Source organism: Gymnoscopelus microlampas (genome assembly GCF_963454915.1).
Source record: "Gymnoscopelus microlampas genome assembly, chromosome: 13".
NCBI classification, from domain to species: domain Eukaryota; kingdom Metazoa; phylum Chordata; class Actinopteri; order Myctophiformes; family Myctophidae; genus Gymnoscopelus; species Gymnoscopelus microlampas.
Genome location: NC_139950.1, coordinates 26,405,997 through 26,429,306, shown reverse-complemented (window position 1 = coordinate 26,429,306; position 23,310 = coordinate 26,405,997). Strand labels below are relative to the sequence as shown.

At 43.4% G+C, this 23,310-nt stretch overlaps 1 protein-coding gene across 1 annotated transcript in view; it reads right to left on the bottom strand.

Annotated features, from left to right (window-relative positions):
- Positions 1–23,310, bottom strand: part of rims1a (regulating synaptic membrane exocytosis 1a) — a gene marked incomplete at both ends in the record, with an annotated part of 96,933 nt that overhangs the window by 53,593 nt on the left and 20,030 nt on the right. Inside the window, 2 exon segments of the mRNA XM_084076786.1 lie at positions 13,852–13,863; positions 15,111–15,318. Coding sequence (XP_083932912.1) covers positions 13,852–13,863; positions 15,111–15,318 — 220 coding nt within the window.

Here is a 23,310-nt window from a genome sequence, read left to right as displayed (position 1 = left end):
CCTCTGTGGTCTTCACTCCATGCCACACTGCAAAGCAATTCCTGTGCAGCGACAGGCACAAGGGAACCATGCAACGCCCGCACTTCCAGGAAGTCATTTGGTGTCTGCCTTTTCCTTTGCAGCAGTGGCACTGCTCGATGCTGTCCCGGAAGCTGCAGCGTTGACTAGCGGGAGCGATGGGAGTGGGCATGTGCTCCCAGGTGGTTGTGGCGGCCCTGCGTCTCCAGGGGGTCGTACTGGATCTGCGTCTCCAGGAGGTTGTGATGGATCTGCGTCTCCAGTAGGCCACTCTTCTCCAGTAGGCCGCCCTTCTCCAGTAGGCCGCCCTTCTCCATTGAGAATTGTTTGGGTATCGGCCACAGTACTGGCAGCGACCGTATGCCTCACCTGGGACAGAGACAGGAGCAGCCAGTGTACTCCTGCCAGGGTCTCCCGGTGTCCTCGTTTGGCATGTTTCATTTGTTTGCGACACCAGAAACACCTTCCTGGTCTGCCAGGCTTTCTTACGGCTCCTGGGGCGCTTGCGCTTTGATGTGGAGGAAGAAACTGCGGGAGCCGTGGTCAATTCAGACCACACGGCCACCTTTCTGGTGCTTTGGCCTGTCAGGGAGTCACCTAATCTCCAGAACGGCGACCTTGAACGGGCAGCCTTGCCGACTTCCTCATCTCTCCATTTTCTTCGGCGAGTGGCTCTAGACCTGTGGGACCATGAAGGGGACCCTGTTGAGGCCCTGGTCAATTCAGACAATTTAGCCACCTTTCTGGTGCTTTGGCCTGCCGGGGAGTCGCCTGATCTCCACAATGGCGAGGGAGACCTTGAATGGTCATCGTGGCTGGCTCTCTTATTTTTCTTCCCTTTTTGTCCCTCCCTCTGAGTCGAGTAGGGAGAGGACCGTAGAGACAGTGAGGCAGTGGTGTTGGATGATGGAAGCCACCCATCACCTGTGTCGGTTTGAGAGCAGGATGGGGAAGAGTATGTTTCGTCTTGTTGCGTCCCAGGACTATGCTTCTCTTCTCTGAAACCACACATACATGGGAGTATCTGTTAATAGGTCATGAAATGTTCACCCGATAGTGACACCCAAACCATTAAGTAATCCTAATGCTGCGTGACGCCACTGCAAACTAATGTAAATAACTGATACTTATTGATTAAGCATCAAAACATTTTCTTAGGCAGCCGTTGTCATAACCTTTATAATTGTAATGCCTAATTTGTCTCTCGTACTACAGTGTTCTGTGCTGATGGCAAATATACAAGTTCACGCGCCAAAATCTGTGAGCCGCTGTGAGCTTGTGTATCGGCTATTTTAGACACATGACAACGTACGTATGTCAAAGTATATATATCAGGCTCAACAGTCCACAAAATTCACCAGTTAATTTCAAACAAAAAAAACTAAGTAAAGACATAATGTGCACTGAATTTAACATTTTCAACCAAAATGTATTAGGGGTCCATTTTCACCACAATGGGCACTGGACACTGGGTGACTGAAGTTAATACTTGAACGTCAGGCACCTCCACATGCTGCATTTCTACACATCACGTAGAAAAAAAAAAGTTAACAATTCATCGAACTTGAGACAGTTTTAGGGGATTTCGGCCACGCCCACTTGTCACTCCACCTGTCAAGATGCCCCACGCCCATTTTATCTGCCCACGCTTCCCATGTGAAAAGGCCTTAACCACATGAACCCTGTCGTCACAATTTTGGGTATGTCACAACATTTGGGGAAAATAGGCTAACATTTTGCGAAAATACACTACCTCAAATGTCACGATTTATAAAGAGACTTTTCTTTGGAGGGAGTGGCTGCACATAACTTAAAGGAGAATTTTGGACTAAGTTTCTCTTACCTTTTCTATGACGTTATGATATCTTAGGATGAATGGTACAGTAGAACATTTTCATAACTCCATCCTGGGTTCACCACAGCTTAAAACATGCGCGGATAGGCCTTGCATATTTTAATAGCTTTTTCTTTTTTTTTGGGTGAGATCTGACGTTCATAGTGACAGAACACTGTCAAAAAAGAAAAGGAAAAAAACAGAAGTCTCGCTAGACGAGATTGAAATCTCGAGATTTCAATCTCGCGAGACTAAGGTTTTTTTTTTTTTGGTTGCATAATGTTCTGTCACTATGATCTCACAAAAAATAAAGCTATTAAAATATGTGATCCAACGCAAGGCCTATCCGCGCACGTTTTAAGCTTTGGCGGACCTGGGATGGAGTTATGAAATTTTTCTACTGTACCATTCGTCCTAAGATGTAACGTCATAGAAAAGGTAAGAAAAACTTAGTCCAAAATTCTCCTTTAAGCACTGATATAAGCAGGCTCCATGTGAAGCCAGGCTACTAACACAGACTGCCTATCCTTAAGTGAAAATTAACAATACAGTCATTAACTGGAACATTATCCATGTTTATGCAAGATACTGCATTATGATTTACGTTGTGAAAGGACATCATGACATGTATTGACAGCAGCATGATCCTTTAGTCATACTAACAGCACCTAACCTTAACTAAACCACACCAAAGCCACATGCCTAAACAACTTAACCATACAAACAGTGCCTAAACCTTACTCAAATGATTTACAAATACTAACCATACCACCCCATGCCTTAACACATCCAGCTGCAAGCTGTAACCATTTTGATTGGGTCCTTAATTACAATTAAACAATGTACAGTAGGCTACCTCAAACGTCCTGTGCAATTAAGGTGCATTAGCCCTGACCAATCAAACTGCGCACAACACAAGGGTTCTTAATTACAATTAAACAATGTTACAGTACCTCAAACGTTAAGTGTAATTAAAGGGGCCATTATCCTGGACCAATCAAACAGCGCGCAACACAGGGTCCTTTATTACAATTAGGTGTACAGTATCAAGAAGAGCAGTATCAAAAGCTCTGTGTAATTAAAAAGGTGCCTAGATAAATTGTGCAATTGCTCCATCTTTCTTCTATACAATCAGAACCAGCAGTTGACCATTTCTGATCAAACGTCACATAGAACACACGTTTATTGGCCTTACAGTACGTTATCACATTGAGAATGATGAATTTAGATTTACTCAATAATTACACAATATATGCGTCATCAATAACCTCACCTCGAGGGATATTCATCAGATGAATAAATATGTGTTGCTTGCTACTCGTTAAGTAGGCTAGCCTATACACACTTGAAACTGCAGATAAAACGTAAACCCTCCCTCCGGAAATCGCATTTCTCACATGAAAATGAGATTTCCGGAGGGAGGGTTTACCAGGCTAGAACAAACGCTCACCAATACCCCGAATATAGTCCTGAAACATGACTGTCATGGATGAACTTCAACCTGGTGTTTGCACTTCCTCCATTTAAGGCCCGAACATCTACATAAAAGTTCAAATTTCAAATATAAAGTGCTTACCCCATGGCCACGGATATTACAATTATATACGGGCCCTCAGAAGTACACGTATCTTCCGTATTATTCAATAAAAAGCATTTTGATACGATCGGTGGCCATTTTCTCCGTATTTCCTCCAAACGTTTTCAACTACGCGACCGTATCGGTTGGGAGGTGTACTGCACTCTGTGATACATTATTATTAACTATGAGAAAATGGTTACCGATCGGATTAAAATGCTATTTATTGAACAATACGGAAGATACAGGTACTTCTGAGGGCCAGAGTAGAATTGTAACATCCGTGGCCATGGGGTAAGCACTTTATATCTTAACGTTTATGTAGATGTACGGGGGCCGTAAATGGAATAAGTGAAAACACCAGGTTGAAGTTCATTCATGACGGTCGAGACAGACGGCTACACCCAATCTCTAGTTGCACAAAATAGTTACTCACTCTAAAGTTACTGATATAGAATTCCTCTGTTGTGAGTCCTGGCTGAGCCAGGCCTCACCTTGACCGTAGCACTGCTCCCAGCCCCAGTCACTGACCACGGATCTGTCGGAGTCATTTTCGAAAACAAACCAACCATCCTCCATGACCGCGTGCGTCTATATGAGCGTCCGCTCCTCTCCTCTAATCAATTTCATTATGCGCAGCTGGTGGTGGACGGGTTCTTAAATAGCTCAATGGGACTGGTCCGTCCCTCGGCTTTTAACATGACGTCAAACTTTCTCCTGTCTGAGCAAAATCATCCATACGCTATAATATAACCTCCTAGGCTATGCATGCTGCACATCTCGAGACTCGCCAGCATTGTTTTGGAGGAATTGTACTTTTACTTTCCACTCAACAGGAAGTCCCTGTTATATAACCCTAACCCTAACCTAACCCCATATATATATATATATATATATATATATATATATATATATATATATATATATATATATATAGAGCTTTTATATATATAGATATTATATTAACCACTTGAACCCTAGCATTCCTATTCTGGGGGGTAACATTCACTGAAAATAGCAGATCTACAAGCTCACAACAATTAGAGCTTGTAGATAGTTTCAGCAAAGAGATTAGGTGAAAAAGGGCAGATCAAGTATTGAGGGTTTAAGTAGGTTAAATGTCTGAAAATACACATTAACATGAATCCAACATAGTAATACTTAATAGGAAAGACCATGTGTAAACAAAAGAAGAACAACAACAACAGCAAACATGAACCCAACACTGAGTATAGTATTGTGAAATAAGTCAATGAAGCTATATGACAGCTGTGGAAAAAGTAGTGGGGGTCCCTACTTCATCTCCAGCCTGAAAAATGCCTCATTTAATGCCTTTTGTCTCTGTGTGTATGTTAGTTTAGTATACTTAAGTTTAGCCATTTAGTATCACAGACATTCTAGGGCTAACTTTAGTTTAGCCTAGTTTAGCTGAATTCCTGGATTTCTATGTAAGTAGGGCAATACTCCATTAAACCTATATACAATGATGATGAATGGTTGTTTTAACAATACTACATATTTACTGATTTACACTTGTTTTGCAAAGAAATTAGATTACATCAAACACCCATACAAATATATCTGTATTTCAGAAAAGTCACAGGCTAATTAGGATGTTGTATACACTACTTGTGAAGGTGTTTGTTAATAATGTTTAATGCTACGCTGTAAATACCAATTTAATGTAATTTCCCTACTGTACATTTGAGAAGAGCTGCAACTGGCATTCACTGTTCTTCAACAGTGAATGTGTCTGTACTGCATTTTAACAGGCTTATGTTTGTCTATGTTTTAGAATGAGATGTGCAATGCCATCGCCTCCCACTGTGTTGTTGTGGAGGGAGACAAAGGATTAGCATCCCAACCTATTATTAAAGCTGACATTATAGATTTGCAGTACAAAAATAGAAAGAGGAACTCTGATATAGCGTAATAACCAGAGCAACCAAGGCATGATAATGTGTGCATCATAATGCGCAAACACAAAAGCACAGTATAAGCACACCATTGTACAAATACACAAACAGTTGTGGACAAACACACAGATATAGGTACAGCTAAACTGTACATACAGGACCGCTTTCACCCCCTCACATGCATGCATACAGGTGTAAACATTAGGGCTGCCTGCAACTATTGATTATTTTCTTAGCGATTATTCTAGTGATGACTTTTTTTGATTCATTGAAAAAGTGAACCGAATATTTTTGTATTTCTTTATATATCAACAAATCGATTTACCACTTAAGCTTTCATGTATTCTTCATCGCACAACAGTGTCGTGCAATTTCTTTTTAAAATTGCTGATCTACAGTACAAGCTCACAGCGGGATTGATTATAATTTATTAATCAATTATTTAATCTTATTATCTATAATTCTTTATAATGGATTCAATCGATTACTTTGATTAACTGTTGTAACCCTAGTAAACATACACGAGAGCGTACTCACATGCATGCTCTATACAGTACACAGACCGCCACATAAACCCCACCAGCAGCAGCAGCATGTCACATGACCACAGTGACACAGACCCTCAGAGATGAGCGTACATGTGAGGGAGAGTGAAAGAAAGGAGAGACAGAAAGAGAAAATGGCTTATGGCTTCTCTAGGAAAACTAGGACACCAAACCTCTCTGTGTGTTTGTTTGCATTGAGCTCCATCTGTGTGTGTGTGTGTGTGTGTGTGTGTGTGTGTGTGTGTGTGTGTGTGTGTGTGTGTGTGTGTGTGTGTGTGTGTGTGTGTGTGTGTGTGTGTGTGTGTGTGTGTGTGTGCGTGCGTGCGTGCGTGCGTGCGTGCGTGTGCAGCAGTATTCATGACTGTGTGTGCAATATGATATAACAATGAAATGCTGGGAGTTCCTACGGTTGGGTGCTTGTTTTCTGGAAGGGGGGGGGGAGTAGGTTCTCGGTAACCATAGTTATCACATCCTCTGGATGGAACTTGGGAACACCTCAGCAGCTCAATATACCTGTTTCGATTCCCAGCAGGGGGTGACTTGCATTACACATAATCCCATTCACGACTGTTTCTCTCTTTCCTGTCTCTCTCAATACAAAAAAATATGTTTTAAACAATGCAAAAAACTCCTCATCTGCCCTGCTGCCTGACCTGTGCTGCTCTGTGGAGCCTAACATGACCTAAATGTACTTGACAAGACCCTCATACAAGCTGTGTTGTTGTTGTTTGCACATACTCTGCAATTAAATTAACCCATCCTAACTATTAGGAGCAGCGGGTAAGTGCCATTAATACACGTGTGTGTGTGTGTATGCGTGTGCGTGTGCGTGTGCATGTGTGTGTGTGTGTGTGTGTGTGTGTGTGTGTGTGTGTGTGTGTGTGTGTGTGTGTGTGTGTGTGTGTGTGTGTGCACTCCTACCATGCCTGTGAGCTTCTGTTGACCATGGCTGCTGGCATGAGCCTGGCGAAGCTCACACCTTTTTATTTCATACTATTTATTTTATATCGGAAAATAGCAGATCTACAATGCCACAACATGTTGCGCTGCAACGCGTTGTGAGCTTGTAGATCGTCTATTTTCGGTGCACGACACCCATGCGCAACTAAGTATAACTCTGGCTTTAGAGAATCACTGCCAAACATACGCTTACCAGTGTGATCAAGTAGTGTGATCTTGCTAAAGAGAGCAACCAGGTTTATGAAAACAAGCCCAAAAAAGCAACTATAGGTCACATGAGCACTTTAAACCTATATCCATCGGATATTTGAAAATAACATACGTGTCGCACAGTGTTTAGAGGCTGACTTGTGAGTCAGACCACAAATCAACAGCTATTAATGGCAATACATCAATAGGCCTGTCTTTAAGAAATACAAACATACTGTAAAACTCCACGACAATCAAAGAGTATTTAACATATGACAGGAAAAGTCAATTAATCCACAATACGTGTGTGGTCAGCTCAAAATGTGAATTTTGTTTATTCATACATCGCAACAGAACATACATACATACATACATACTGTAGTAACATGTAATGTACTTTGACAGTGGCGTCTAGCTGTCCATTTGCTTTTCAGAACTCCACTATCTCAAATGCCAAGCCCACAAGCTGTCCCAGTCAAATCAAATGTTGAAATGACGATAGAGAAGAGATATTTTAAGTAGGCTACAGTATGTTATACGTTACAGCCGTATATTCCCACGAAAGTAATGACATCTTTGTTGTCTTACATTCCAGCTCATGATCTGCTCTCTCCCTCTTTCTTTCCTGTATTCACCGTCATGCTCTTCTTCAGCACTCCCTCGGGTCAGCCGGGGGCTTCCCTAGCATTACGCACTCATCTCTGTCTTTTTCTCTTCCCACTCTCTCATGAATTCACACTCTGCCTCTCTCTGCCACCCCCCTCCATCTCCGCTTGTCTGTCTGTCTGTCTGTCTGTCGCTCTGCTCTCCCCTCTTCTAGCGCTGCTGCTGCCTTGGTTTGCTCTCATCCATACAGACGTTTCTGTGTCTGTCTATATCTGCCCCTCTATCTCTCTCTCTCTCTCTCTCTCTCTCTCTCTCTCTCTCTCTCTCTGTGTCTGTCTGCACACAGCCGCTAGATTTCTACACACACTAAACATGACATACTGTCATGTTACACAAGCCACTTCCATTAGATTCACGGTCCTCTCCATAGATCAGTCAGCGAGGGTGAAGAAATGATCGCCTCCTGTGTCACTCACAGGTGAGACCAATGGATCAGCCTCCTTCCTCTGGGGAAGGGAGGCGGGAACCAGGACGTGGTCTCTGCCAATGACAGTATAACGCATAGACACGGGCAGCATGTGCGTGGCTAAGTGTGTGTGTGTGTGTGTGTGTGTGTGTGTGTGTGTGTGTGTGTGTAAACACACTGCAAACAAATAAAACACTCTGGTAAATAAACATACAAACAACCATAACTACACCCAAAAGTCAACTACTGACTTTGTAGGAGGATCTTCGTCTCTCACAGGGTCACACACACACACACACACACACACACACACACACACACACACACACACACACACACACAGACAGACCATATCTAGATTTAAACGGTGAATCAATAGTATAAATAATGTAGTGATGTTAGAGAGGGACCAGATGAGGGAGGGGGGTATCATACATTTTTCTGACGTGCCATCAGCAGGTCGATGCGAGGACAAGTTCAGCTTCATCTTTGTGCTCACACACACACGTACACACAACCCACTTGAGCTTGACACACAGTTCTAATAATGCTATTGATGACAATCAGGGTGCTGCTATACTTTTTACCACTAGATGTCTCTAACGTGCATACATTTACCCTAGGTATAGTCAATTTAATGTGGAGTCAATTGAAATTAAGAGTGAGAATGAGGCAGTAAGTTTGTATTTACTGTATGTATGTATGTATGTATGTATGTATGTATGTATGTATGTATGTATGTATGTATGTATGTATGTATGTATGTATATTGTAATATATATATTGTAATATATATATTGTAATGTGTATATATATATATATTGTAATGTGTATATATATGTGTGTGTGTGTGTGTGTGTGTGTGTGTGTGTGTGTGTGTGTGTGTGTGTGTGTGTGTGTGTGTGTGTGTGTGTGTGTGTGTGTGTGTGTGTGTGTGTGTGTGTGTGTGTGTGTGTGTGTGTGTGTGTGTGTGTGTGTGTGCGCGTGTGCGTGCGTGTGTGCGCCAACTTCGCCTACAATAATGAGCGCTCAGCCATAACAGGGGAGAAAGATGGCCGCCTTAAGACCAGTCAATGAGAGATGGACACGGAGACAGAGGAGGCTAGCAAGACCGGAGATCAATAGTAATCATGGAGCTCCATGGTGTTAACAACAGATGACACATGACTCTCACTCCAGCCCCCCCCCCTGCCCCCCCCCCCCTCTCTCTCTGTCTCTCTCCCTCTCTCTCTGTCTCTCTCCCCTAACATACCGGACATGGAGACACACCCGCCATGTGCTGGAGTGACCACAGACATCGTCCAACCTCTCTGTGGCTCTCGAGAAGAACGAATGTAATGTACTGTATATCGCCTTTGAAAATGTCAAACCATACAGCATGAGAAAATAACCCCCCAGAAAAGATGCTGAAGTATGGGATCCTACAGTATGATGAGCAGTCACACTGGCTGAGGGTTGTCCTAAAATAGAACAGTCCCTTGGGGGGGAAAAGTGTAGTGATCTGGGTATAGCTCCAAATGCCAGAACTTCTGCTCCTAACACTGCGTAAGAAAAGGCAGGTTGGCCTTGATGTAGGGAGGCCAACCCGTGACCCAAAGGTTGCTGGTTCGATCACCGGTATTGACAGGAGGGAGTATTCCATCTGGTGACTGTAAGGTGGCTGGCTGGTATTAAATCAGCGGTGCCCACAAGCAATGCTGACCCTGTGCTCTGACATATTGGAGGGATATGCAAAAAAGACATACTGTAGTTCCTGTGTCAATGGACCAAAAAAAGTATTTCCTTTTCTCCTGTCATGTCTTCCAAAAACACCAGGGAGTGGTAGATATGAGTTAGTATAGACACCACCAGATACCAGTGTGTACTGTAGATGCCAGTGTGTTGCTACAGTAATGGTGAGTAGTATACCAGTATATACTGTAGATACCAGTATGTAGATACAGTAACAGTGAGTATACCAGTGTCTAGATAGGGAAATACACATCTTAGCGGAACAAAATGACATCTACCTTGGCACAGATTTGGAAAACAACAGCACACACATTTACATAAGTGTATCACCAACGGACTAAGGTCCAATACAAACACTGAGTAAAGACATTGAACAAATCAATGATTGGGATGTGCCAGATTTTTATTCAGTTAAAGAAAAAACTGCAATAATTGTTTTTGGCGCAAAGGAGGAACGACTACATGTCAGCACTCAGATTCAAACAGTAATAATGTTAAAAACCACAACCGAAGCCAGAAATTGTGGGGTAGTCATGGATTCAAGCCTGAATTTCAACAGCCACATTAAAACACTTACAAAGGGCAGCTTTGAGCCTACAATCTCCTCAAGAATATATCAAGGATTAAAGGACTTATGTCTCAGCAAGATTTGGAAAGACGTTCATGAGTTCATCTTCAGTAGACTCAACTAGGACTACTGCAATGGTGTCTTTACAGATCTCCCTAAAAATCGACCGGACAGCTGCAGTTGATTCAGAAGGCTGCTGCTGTCTTTAGTAATGCCACAAAAGTGGACCATAATCACTCCAATTCTGAGATTTTTACACTACCCCCCCGTCTGTCAAATAATTGATTTCAAAATACTACTGTTGGTCTAGAAAGCATTGAATGGTTTAGGGCCAAAATACATTTCTGATCTTGTACTACATCATGAACCATTCAGACCTCTCAGGTAATCTGGGACAGTTCTAAATTCTGTCCCCAGATTAGAATCTGAACTACTCGCGGAGAAGCAGTGTTTTGCAGCGTTTTTATGCATTGCATATTTGGAAAATACTCCCAGAAAAACTGTAGATCTGCTACAACTCTCAGATCTCAAAGCTAAAAACCTTTCAGTTTGCCGCTGCCTTTTACTGAGGTTTACTAATAATTTCATCTGCACTGTAATTTCATTCTCTTATTGTTTTTTTTTTATTGTTTTTACTTCTTTAAATTTTTATTTTAATTGGACTCAGATGCCCTTTTATAATGTGTTCCTTTTGCACTCTCTTAATGTTCTGTGTCATAATGTGTTAAAGTAACAGTGAGCGGTATATCAGTGTGTAACAGACAACAGTGGATAACACATTTTTATCTGTTCCTAAATTAGAATGGGTCTAAAAACAGCAATCAGCTGTTGTGAGTTATGACCTCATAAACACACACACAGGCCCCCGCTCACATACAGCCCTAGACATTACAATTAGAAGGATGTGCGTGTGTGTGTGTGTGTGTGTGTGTGTGTGTGTGTGTGTGTGTGTGTGTGTGTGTGTGTGTGTGTGTGTGTGTGTGTGTGTGTGTGTGTGTGTGTGTGTGTGTATGTGCGTATGTGCGCGTGCGTGCGTGCATGTGTGTGTGTGTGTGTGTGTATGTGCGTGCGTGCGTGCATGAAATTTTATGTGTGAGCATCAGAAAATGTCTTTGCAGATGCATGTGTGTGACAGAGAGAGTGAGAGAGAGAGCAACCCACAGCACTCCCAGGAGAGGGGGTCTGAAGACTTCAAAAACAGCCTTGGCTTCAGCACAAACGCATGCAAGTACACACACACACACACACACACACACACACACACACACACACACACACACACACACACACACACACACACACAGGTCTCCCAACCAGAGCTCAGAAATCACAGCCGATAATGAGCCCAGAATTTCATTAGCATGGAAATGCGCTATAGACTACATACCGCCATATACAGTACATCACAACACACACTGTACACTATATATCAGCTAATTTTAGTGCGTAACTCACGAGAACTGGCTCAGTGTGCGTGTGCGTGTGCGTGTGCGCGTGCGTGTGCGTGTGCGTGTGTGTGTGTGTGTGTTTTCATGGGATGTCCAAATTAATGTTACCTGTACTGAAGTCACTCAAGTGCTCATGGGAACACACTGGAGTTATGTACATGAAAGGCAGTGGTGGACATAACTAAGTACATTTACTTGAGTACTGTCCTTAAGCAAATTTTTATTGTACGTGACTTCTCTTTGCTACATTTCAAATTGAAATATTGTATTCTATGAAGGGACTCTTGGGACCCAAACTTGACAAATATATTATGAATTAACCACTTAAGCCCTATTTCAAATATAGTGACACTAGCTGTACAGCTAGTAGATCTGTTTTTTTTTTAAATGTCGGAAAATGTAATATTTTTTTGGGGAAACCCCAAAAAATGTACTTTGTAATTTGTACTTTTGAATACTTCAGCATTTACTTGATATACTTTGTCCACCACTGAAGACAGGAATGAATATTTTAATGACCTCCAGTAGAGCAGGTCACATTATGGTTTGAAAAAAGGGACAGGGACAGGACAGAAAAGTAGCAAAATACACAGTAGAAATTCAGATGACACTGAAAGTGCCAATGTTAGGACCTTAAAACATATTCACTGCCAGGTATTAATTAATTAATCCGCCAGTGCCAGCGGTTTTACCTTATTTTGAGTCGTTTTGACAATCCAGTGATCTTTTTTTTTAACCCGGATGTAAACAAACGGTGTCTCCGTGGAGAGACGAGTCTCTCCTCTTTCCACCGGAACAAAAACAGTGTAACTGTGATCGTCCGTTATAAGACCATTATGGCATCAAAAGTAATCAACAAACTATTCTATAAAAACTGGTCAAACATTGGCCAAATGGTCAAATAATATAAGACAAAGGCAACAATTGTGAAAATAGCCTTTTTCACAATTAAATACCTTTTTGTAGATCGGCTATTTTCACAATATTTATCTGTGGAACCGAGTCAAACTAAATGTAATGCATCAACTCCTACAATTCCAAGTGCTTGTCAGGGTGGGGGGTTCCCAGTTCAAATATGTTCATTTTGGTGGTATTAGATCACCACTGATCTAATACATCAATATGTCAATGTTACAAAAAAGTCAGTGCTTGACTTGAGAGAGAAGAGAAGAACCGGGGTCCAATCAAGGTTTAAAACTGAGAACATCAACTCAGAGTTCTCTGACAGAACGACTGCTGGAGTGGAGACACTTTCATCTGCTTCCCAGCATCCAATGCTGATTCTCATCCAATGGGAGCATAATCTGGCAAGAGTGACTTTGCACCACCAGTAGTAGACCACTGAGCCAGGCAAGATTAATCAACCCCAGAGTAATTAAATGAATCCATGTCAAGTAGCAGTTCAAGTCAGGACAGCCATCCAACTCTATACTAACTAGCCAGTCATATATAAAACTGATGAAACAGCATCCTGGTGCATTCCCATACAGAAAGGACATACAGTAGGTGACGTAGGTTTCCAAATATACAAAAAGTTACATTTTACAAGATATTTGTCTGAAATTCTTTTGTTGTGAAACTGTGAAATATTGTTCTTGGGGTTCAGAACCAACAGAAGGTTTTTTTTAGGCTGGTTAAAGTGAAGGGTGTGTGATCATGGGTCATGTGAGCTTGGCCCAGTTCTGTCAAAGTAGAGCTTTGGCAGCGCCACCTGGGGGTTGGGAGCAAACAAGGGCAAGTGAAGATTTAACCTGACATTAAACACCAGCAGAGGAATTTATTTAGCTAAATTCATAGTCCGTTGCATGATGGTGTCGCTGGCAAAACAAATAACAAATTTGCAAGCAAACAAGGCTGTTTGAAGCTTGTAAATATGTTCTTTTCGGCATGTGATTCCATCATAATATAGAGTATAAATTAGGCTTCGAGGCTTTTCTAGAGAGAGGGGTGGAAGAGCGTAAGAAAGAGAGAAAGATAAGTAAAAGTAGACTCACCACTTTGTCCTCCTGCAGACCAGATGAGAGACACACAGACAGACAGCGTCCCCATGTGGATGAAAGGGCAGAGAGAGACCAAATGAGTCAGAATAATTTGAACGTGGGTGTGTGTGTGTGTGTGTGTGTGTGTGAGAGTGCGTGCGTGCGTGCGTGCGTGCGAGTGTGTGTGAAAATTCAGCAGGTCATTCATTCATATTTCAAAGACCTCCCACCTCTACTCCTCACACAGGATGAACTCTCCGCTCAATTGAAAAGTATTTAGGACTATCTGCGTGCTTGCATGCATGTGTGCTTGCGTACATGCGTGTGCGCGCGCATGTGTGTGTGTGTGTGTTCAACTGTAGGTCTAACATTGTGTGTGTATAGTGTGCAGGCGTGTATCTTTATGTGATCATTAAATGTCACAATTGGTGGTAATGTTGAGGAAAAGGCGCGTGCAGAGGTGGAAAGTGACTTCATCTACAGTATTTAAGAGGAGATCCCAAGACACACAGCCAAAAAGACACACACACACACACACACACACACACACACCTTCAGCAGGTGCCCCCTGCTGTGTGTGTATAGGGCAGCTTGGACCCCTTGAGGGTCCAGAGACAGAGAGACAGAGACCTCCTCCTGGTCCTCAGCACAGCCTAATGCCCAATTAACCTTTACCAGCTCCTGCCATGGGTCACACACACACACACACACACACACACACACACACACACACACACACACACACACACACACACACACACACACACACACACACACACACACACACACACACACGCATGCGCACACGCACGTGTGCGCGCACACACACACACACACACACATACACACACACACACACACACACACACGCACACACACAAATCTGCATCTATCACACACAAATGTACACGTCATCGACACATGCACACAGCATACACGACACACACATAAAGTACAAATGTGCCACATGCACTGTATGTATACTATACTTCATTCACCACATCAGCAATCGCACACACGCACACACGTGCACGTGCACGCACATGCACACACACACACACACGCGCACACGCACACGCACACACACACACACACACAAACTACTCGTCATCACCTACTCCTGAGATCCAACACCCGTGGCCGACTGACCTGGACAATCGGCAATGATTTTGTATGTATATACTCTATGGGTCAGAAGGCAGTGTGTGTGTGTGTGTGTGTGTGTGTGTGTGTGTGTGTGTGTGTGTGTGTGTGTGTGTGTGTGTCTCTCTCACCGTGTTGGAGCGCAGTGAGACTCGGCCCCCGCAGCGAGCACAGAACTTGGTCTGGCAGTAGGAGCACAGGTTCCCGCAGCCGTCCGCGAACTTGGTCTTGTGACAGATGCCGCAAGTGGGGGCGTCGTCGCGGTGTGTGGAGCCCGCCGCCGACGTGGCCTGACGCACCACCGTCTCCCTGTAGCTCGACAGCTGCTGCTGGATGCCCCTGTAGGGACCGACAGTAGGATTAGAGCAGGATTCACCATCTGAATGAGAGCCGCCTCGTTGTATCTTTGAGGTTCGTTCATGCAAGGACGATACAAGACAATGCTAAAGGAAATGTGATAGATGAAAGGTGAGTGGGTCTTTGGAGGGGTGGGTGAACTTAGCTGATATCTATTTGGTGGTGTTGCATAGAAATTAATGCCTAGCTGCTTTCTATAATATTGCTTGCTGGACATAATGTGTCCGTAGCAAAAGCTTCCGGTCTGAAAAATTAAGCCAATGCGGAAGTGACTTAAACCTGCATTCTATCTCATGACGAGCCAGATGTGACTCCATTGGTTGCAAAAGGGAGTTTGAATGTACAGTAGTCCATCGGAAAAATTACCCTACGTCTCACTTGATAAACGTTTTCCTAATGAATTATTGTTTTCAATCACTAGTTTCAAGTCTTCTTCAATGTAAATTATGGTCCCATTTAGATTATAATAGACTATAAAGCAGGGTATGTTTTAGTGTAACCAATGGACCTACATAAACAAGGAAGACAGACATTAGTCCAGCCCAACATAGTTCCTACTATATATTAGCAATTTAAGTCATTCTAAAACAACGTAACAAGGGCCAATAAATGACAAACTGCACATCAACAGGTGAACCAAAACACAGTGAATCTGTCTGGGGGCAACACAATTATACAGGACAATAATTATTGATTCCAATTGTTATTATGTTATGAACAATGTTATCAGACATTTTCTGTCTTTATTGATAGTACAGTGGAGATTGACAGGAAATGGGAGAGAGTCTGGTAGTGACACGTAGCAAAGGTCCGCCAGGCTCAGGAATCGAACCGCGACAAGATATCAGGCTGAGTCAGAGGTTATACACGCCTTAACCACTCCAATGCCCCCCCACACACACACACACACACACACACACACACACACACACACACACACACACACACACACACACACACACACACACACACACACACACACACACACACACACACACACACACACACACACACACACACACACACACACACACACACTCAGAGAGAACCTGTGTCATGACACATTGTTTTATCTGTTCTTTCTTGGATCTTATTTGCATGTGAAAACAACTAACGATTATACTTACTACGGCATGGCAAACAGGTGAATGTAGTGCTGTACGGGAATAAAGAGAACTTTGAAGGAAAACCTGCAGTAGTCTATCCCCTGCTATTGAGCCCATTACATAGACCAGTGGTTCTCATCCTTTTCTGGATCACGGCCCTGATTGGAAATCTCTTAAGCGTTCGCGGCCCACCCCTCTGACCACTTAACACGGAAAACCAGAACCTGCAATGGAGATGTGTTTCTCTTTACTATGGATGTTTTTTTTTAATCTATTTACTTTCTTTTAGCGACATACATTACAGTATGACATGACAACAGAGAGAGAGAGAGAGAGAGAGAGAGAGAGAGAGAGAGAGAGAGAGAAGACAGAGAGAGAGAGAGAGAGAGAGAGAAGACAGAGAGAGAGAGAGAGAGAAGACAGAGAGAGAGAGAGAGAGAGAGAGAGAGAGAGAGAGAGAAAAGAAGTAAGTGCTATACAAGACCAGTGACGAACCCACCCCTCATCACCCACGTTTGACTCTCTCCCTCTCAGTTCAAACTAAAGTAATGGAGAGAATAGCCTGAATGAGACCAAAGCCATGTCTTCTGCAAAGGGAGAAACAAAAACAGTTACCTGTTTGTGAGGTTTGTTTCCCTTGGTGGGTGTGGGTTTGAGTCCCACAACTTCATTCATATTTATCTCTCTTTAAATGTCTTTTTTTTATGCCTTAATCACTTTGAATCGTGCTGTACAAATAAACTTTCCTTGCCTTGTCTTACTAATAATATAATAATACCACGAATGAGGCAGACCTGGACAATCTAATAAAATGTGAGTATGTCTGTCTCAATAAAGAAAACACAGAAGAGAGAGTGCTGCCTGCTCCACTTCCCAGCAAAGATCACCTAGTGTTGCGCACCAAAAATAGCCGATCTACAAGCTCACAGCCTGTCAGAGCGCAACGCATTATTAGCTTGTAGATCTGCTATTTTCAGTGCGCGACACTGCATGCAACAAAGTATATCAAGCTCTTAACACCACTTAAACCCCAGCTCACAACCCGTCGCGTTGTGAGCTTGTCAATCGGCTATTTTCAGCGAAAGCTTTCCCCACAATAACAGACAACAGAAAAGATACTAGTATTGAGCCCTGAGGGACTCTGGGTACCCATATGGGGTTTGAGTGGTCAAATATTTGCTGATCCTGAAACAGCTTATACTCACTGACAGAGATTCGTTGGCACAGCCTCCTCCCCTGCCACATCAGCCATGATGACAAAAGACACACACACGAAAAACCCAACTACAAATCCCAGTAGCAGCGGCTGCGGAATGAGCCGGACAGCTCACATGTCCAATGGTTTGGCAGCGGAGCAGGCCTCATGTTCCTGTGGGGCCTGTTGGAACGAACCCATCCCCAAACAACGTAAGAAACCTTCTGAGGCTGATGGCACACTGAGGTAAACCTCCTCACAGACACACACACACACACACACGCACACACACACACACGCACACACGCACACACACACACACACACACACACACACACACGCGCGCACACACGCACACACGCACACACGCACACACGCACACACGCGCACACACACACACACACACACACGCACACACGCGCACACACGGACGCATGCACTCGCACACACACACACACACACAAATATAGCACTAGATGAAACACAGGTGCATAAATGTCAAGGCATCCATCAGCAGACACATCGTCCAACACACACACACACACACACACACACACACACACACACACACACACACACACACACACACACACACACACACACACACACACACACACACACACACACACACACACACACACACACACACACACACACACACACACACACACACAGCTCCCCATCTCTCTCCCTGGAAGTAGCGGAGAGTAACCAAAGGTCATCAAGAGGTCACCTGCTGTTGTCACCACAGGACCCAGTTCCTGAGCCATGATTCTCACTGTGTCCCACCCCGGTGTGCCCCCCCCCCCCTGACTCTCCTATCTCCTTCCTTCCTGTATTCCCACTGTCCACCTACCTACATCTTTCTCTCTCTCTCTCTTTCTTTCTTTCTTTCTTTCTTTCTTTCCTTCCTCACCGTCCATATTCTATCCTCTCTTCCCACACAGTAAAGTCCTCGGTGTTAATTTGGGACCATTTGGTTCATAAACTTTCTGAGTCAAATTAACAATATGGATGTTAGTGTGCACCTCCCTCCTTCAGAAGGTTTCTGAGCTCTACTGCATCAGACAGCTGTTCTCCACCAACCTCCTCAATGTGTCTCCGTACATCTGCTCTTTTACTGCAAGAGCACGCCAGAAACAGAGGGAGAGACTGGGGAATCCATGAAAGAGAGAGAGTGTGTGTGTGTGTGTGTGTGTGTGTGTGTGTGTGTGTGTGTGTGCGTGCGTGCGTGCGTGCGTGCGTGCGTGCGTGCGTGCGTGCGTGCGTGCGTGTACGTGTGCAAGTGCGTGTGCGTGAGTGTGCGTGCGTGAGTGAGTGAGTGAGAGTGAGTGAGAGGGGCGGCAGTGGCTCAGGAGGTAGAGCGGCCGCAGTTCGATCCCGGGCTCCCCCAGAGTTAGTGTCGAAGTGTCCTTGAGCAAGATACTGAACCCCTAAAATTGCTCCCGATGAGCAAGTTGGTGCCTTGCATGGTTTCCTCCGCCATCAGTGTAGGAATGTGTGTGTGAATGGGTGAATGTAATGCACAATCATCAAAAAATGGCATTCATAAAATCACCCTCCTAAGACGTTGATGTCCTCATAAGTATAGTAATACAAACATGCATGTGTGTGTGTGTGTGTGTGTGTGTGTGTGTGTGTGTGTGTGTGTGTGTGTGTGTGTGTGTGTGTGTGTGTGTGTGTGTGTGTGTGTGTGTGCATGCGTGCGTGTGTGAAAAAAATGTAATAAATGAAAGATAGCAAGAGAGAGAGACCAAGATATTGAGAGTGAGCGATAGATAGGCAGATCAACAGTCAGCAAACAGATTCTGTTTATGAAACCTAATCAGTTGTTTCCTAGATCATAAAGCTGTTTTATATGGTTATGATTATATGATTTCCCAATAATTCAATGTGAATCCTATCAAACAAAACGCGTCCTTCTCCATAGGCTGACAGCAATGTTCCAGCACGAGCTCTGAAAACAAAAGTAGAATTTTGACATGTCCACAGAATGTGGGAGGATGGCTTTTAGTTTTTATGCTTCATAGTCCTGGAATCAGCTCCAGAAAGACATTAAACTGGAGCACTTAATCCCTTGGTGATTTTAAAAGTTTACTTCAGACGTTAAAACCTGCAGAGAACTGCATCTGTTTTTTAAGGTATTTTTTGTCTTTATTGACAGTTACAGTGGAGAAAGAAAGGAAATGCAGAGAGAGAGATGGGGAAGGACATGCAGGAAAGAGCCTCGGGTCAGATTCGAACCCAGGCCGGCTGCACAAGGACTGAGTATATGCGCTCTACCAGGGGAGCCACCTGGGAGCCCCAACATCTGTTGTTTTGTTACATTTTGTATCAATGTGTAATTTGTGGTTTTGCATTGTGTTTTAGTGTATTTATGTTGTAAATAATGCCTGCTTGTTGCTTTGTTTCTGAATTAAGGTGTCTATAATGTTTAATGCTGTTGCCTCACAGCAAGAATGGCTTTGAATCCTTCGAGTGTGCATGTTCTCCTTGTGTTCCTCTCACACCAGAAGACATTATGGTAGGGAGGGACATATTGCCAGTGCCTTTTGACCAAAGGCACTGGAGAATGGCTGCTCACGCACTGTTCCTAAAGTAAAAGTTAGGATGAGTGAACCATTTAAACCCCTATATTTTGTCTAACAGCGTCATTGCGACGCATTGTGAGCTTGTAGATCTGCTATTTTCCGCTAATGTTTTCCCCACAATATGGTTGCTGATGCTTTGGACTAATTATAAGTATGTGAAAGCTGGCCTGTGCTGGTACTGTAGCTCTGTCAGTTAGTGTACCAGGGGCACCGGACTTGACCAGGAAGAGGGGAGACACTTACAAGAATGTAAGAGAACTGGGTCTCTTAGCAAAGTGGGCCTCTTGGCAAAGTGGGCCCTTTTGCGCAGCATTACGTCACATTTTGTATTCCTTAATTATAATTGCATCTATGACTATGTCTTATTAAAGTATTATGTTTAATCACACACACAAACCCACACACACACACACACACACACACACACACACACACACACACACACACACACACACACACACACACGCCCACTGCTTCTGCATGCTTTAAAACATATGCAACCACAGAAAATAAAGATAACAATAAACGTAACGTACAATGTTTATAATGGTTATTAGTTTCTGGGAAGGGCTTATGTCTATGTCTGTCTGTCTGTCCGTGTCTCTCTATGTGTACGTCGCTCTGGGGAAAAGAGACAGTGACGAAGAGAGTGCTATTAGGGTAGAGATCAGAGAGCTCTCAAGGAGAGACAGCGAGCTCCTTAAAACAAATCCAAGAAACATCTACATTCACGCAAAATAAGACACAAGGTTAAAGCAAAATGAAAAACACTCCAGCACTTTTCCCATACAAACGAACATGTATACTCCGATCTCTCCGAATCCATTTTCATACAAACGCACATGTACACCGCTCTCCCCCGAATCCAGATCTCCCTTTCATCAGGTCATTCATTAAATTCATTCCCCTAGAACAACATTAAAATAAGGCTTTTGTGAAATGCTAATGAGGATTGGTGCGTTGTACAGTAAAAAAAAAAAACTGTCCGCCATTCACAGTAAGAAACAACATTAGCATACACTATCCTATAATTAAGCCATGCCGCTTGCGCTAACGAGCTAGCCGAGTGCTGTGGATATACTAAAACTAGCGCTGCACTCTGACTCCACAAGCTGGAAGGAACACTTCAGCTCTGACAATGAGACCCTGAATTAGATGCAGAGATTATGGATTACACTCAAAACTGACAGAGAGAAATGTTGTGGGGGGGAGCATCATCGTCATTGAGAATGTGAATTCCATTACACAGAAATCTACAGAAGAAATCTTAGGGAGAAAATACAGGACAAGGAAGGATGCGAACAGGACTTTGACCACGCAGTCAACAAAAGGGGAATGAGGAGAAGAGATGTTTCACTACAAATGTAACCGTTGTTGTTAAAGGAGGAGTTCACCCAAAAAATGACTTATTTTCTATCAATTGTACACCCCATGAAGCCTTGAATCCATGGATTTCTTTTTGTTTTTGTGGCATTCCTAACTTCCTAAGCCAATAATTTGATTCCCGTCTCCTACCGGCTAATGTATCCGGTAGGAGACACAAAGTAGATTATTTGTGTCTCCTACCGGATACACACCCGGTCATCAAATTATTGGCTTAGGAATGCCACAAAAACAAAAATAAATCCATGAATTCAAGGCTTCATGGGGTGTGCAATTGATAGAAAATAAGTCATTTTTTGGGTGAACTCCTCCTTTATAACTTTTTTTGTGCTATGCCGTTAGTCCAACGTCCCATTGTTCCTAAGTACCGTCGGTCCGACGGTGCACATTATATGTAACTCAGTGGTTCCAAAACTTTTTAGCTCAAACCCAAAAGAGAAATTAGACGTTTGCCCGGTACCCAAACTAGTGAAAATAGCAGATCTACAAGCTCACAACGCGTCGCTTTGCGCTGTGTTGTGAGCTTGTAGAGCTGCTATTTTCACTACGTCTTTATTTATCTATGGAAATTATTAGGTGTTTTCATTTTATTCATTAAATACTTTTGAATTTTTCAATGGATGAAAAGTTGTTTTGTTTAAACAGTTTTAAATCTTTTGAATATATATATTTTTTAAATTAGATATTTGTTCGAGACCCATAATAATTGGTCCACGACCCACGGTTTGGGAAGCAGTGTTATAACTGACCCTAACCCTAACCTCACACAAACCCTAACCCCCCCCCCCACACACACACACACACACACACACACACACACACACACACACACACACACACACACACACACAGACAGTACACACACTTGGCCGAATGAGACTATATCAGAAGTGGTGGTGGAGTCAAGCTGTTCTAGCATTTGTTTGCTCAGAAACCCACAATTGAGTGTCTAGCAACAATGAGCCGTCACACAGCCTGGCTGCGTATGTGGAGATGTTCTTCAGAACATATGCCAGATGTGTACCTGGCATATAAAATGCTGACGTCCTTGTGTCAGCGAGTGAACCGTAAATCTCGCTTCTGTTTCATAGATTGCTGTAATGGAGGTTATAATGATACAGGTCACTGGCCTTTTTACCTGATCACCTGATGGGATCAAACAATATTGTGTGTGTGTGTGTGTGTGTGTGTGTGTGTGTGTGTGTGTGTGTGTGTGTGTGTGTGTGTGTGTGTGTGTGTGTGTGTGTGTGTGTGTGTGTGAGAGAGAGAGAGAGAGAGAGAGAGAGAGAGAGAGAATGTGAGTGAATGTGTATGCAAGGGAATTTGTGTTTGTGTTGATTAAAGGCGTTACTATGGTCCATAGAACAACACTGCTTTATGCATGCATGCACTCTCAAGCACAAACTGACAGTAGGGAGACTGAAAGGGATAAAGAGTAGAAGAGACAGACAGTAGGAAAGCTAAGAGACAGACATTAACAAAGATGAGAGGGAGACAGTGTTTGACAGACAGACAGACAGACAGACAGACAGACAGACAGACAGACAGACAGACAGACAGACAGACAGACAGAGTCTCGGAACACTGAGAGGGAGACAGTGTGGGAGAGACAGACAAAAGGAAAGCTGAAAGGGAGACAGTGTAGGACAGGCACCGACCAGAAAGTAGGAAGGCTGAGACTGAGAGAGAGAGAGAGAGA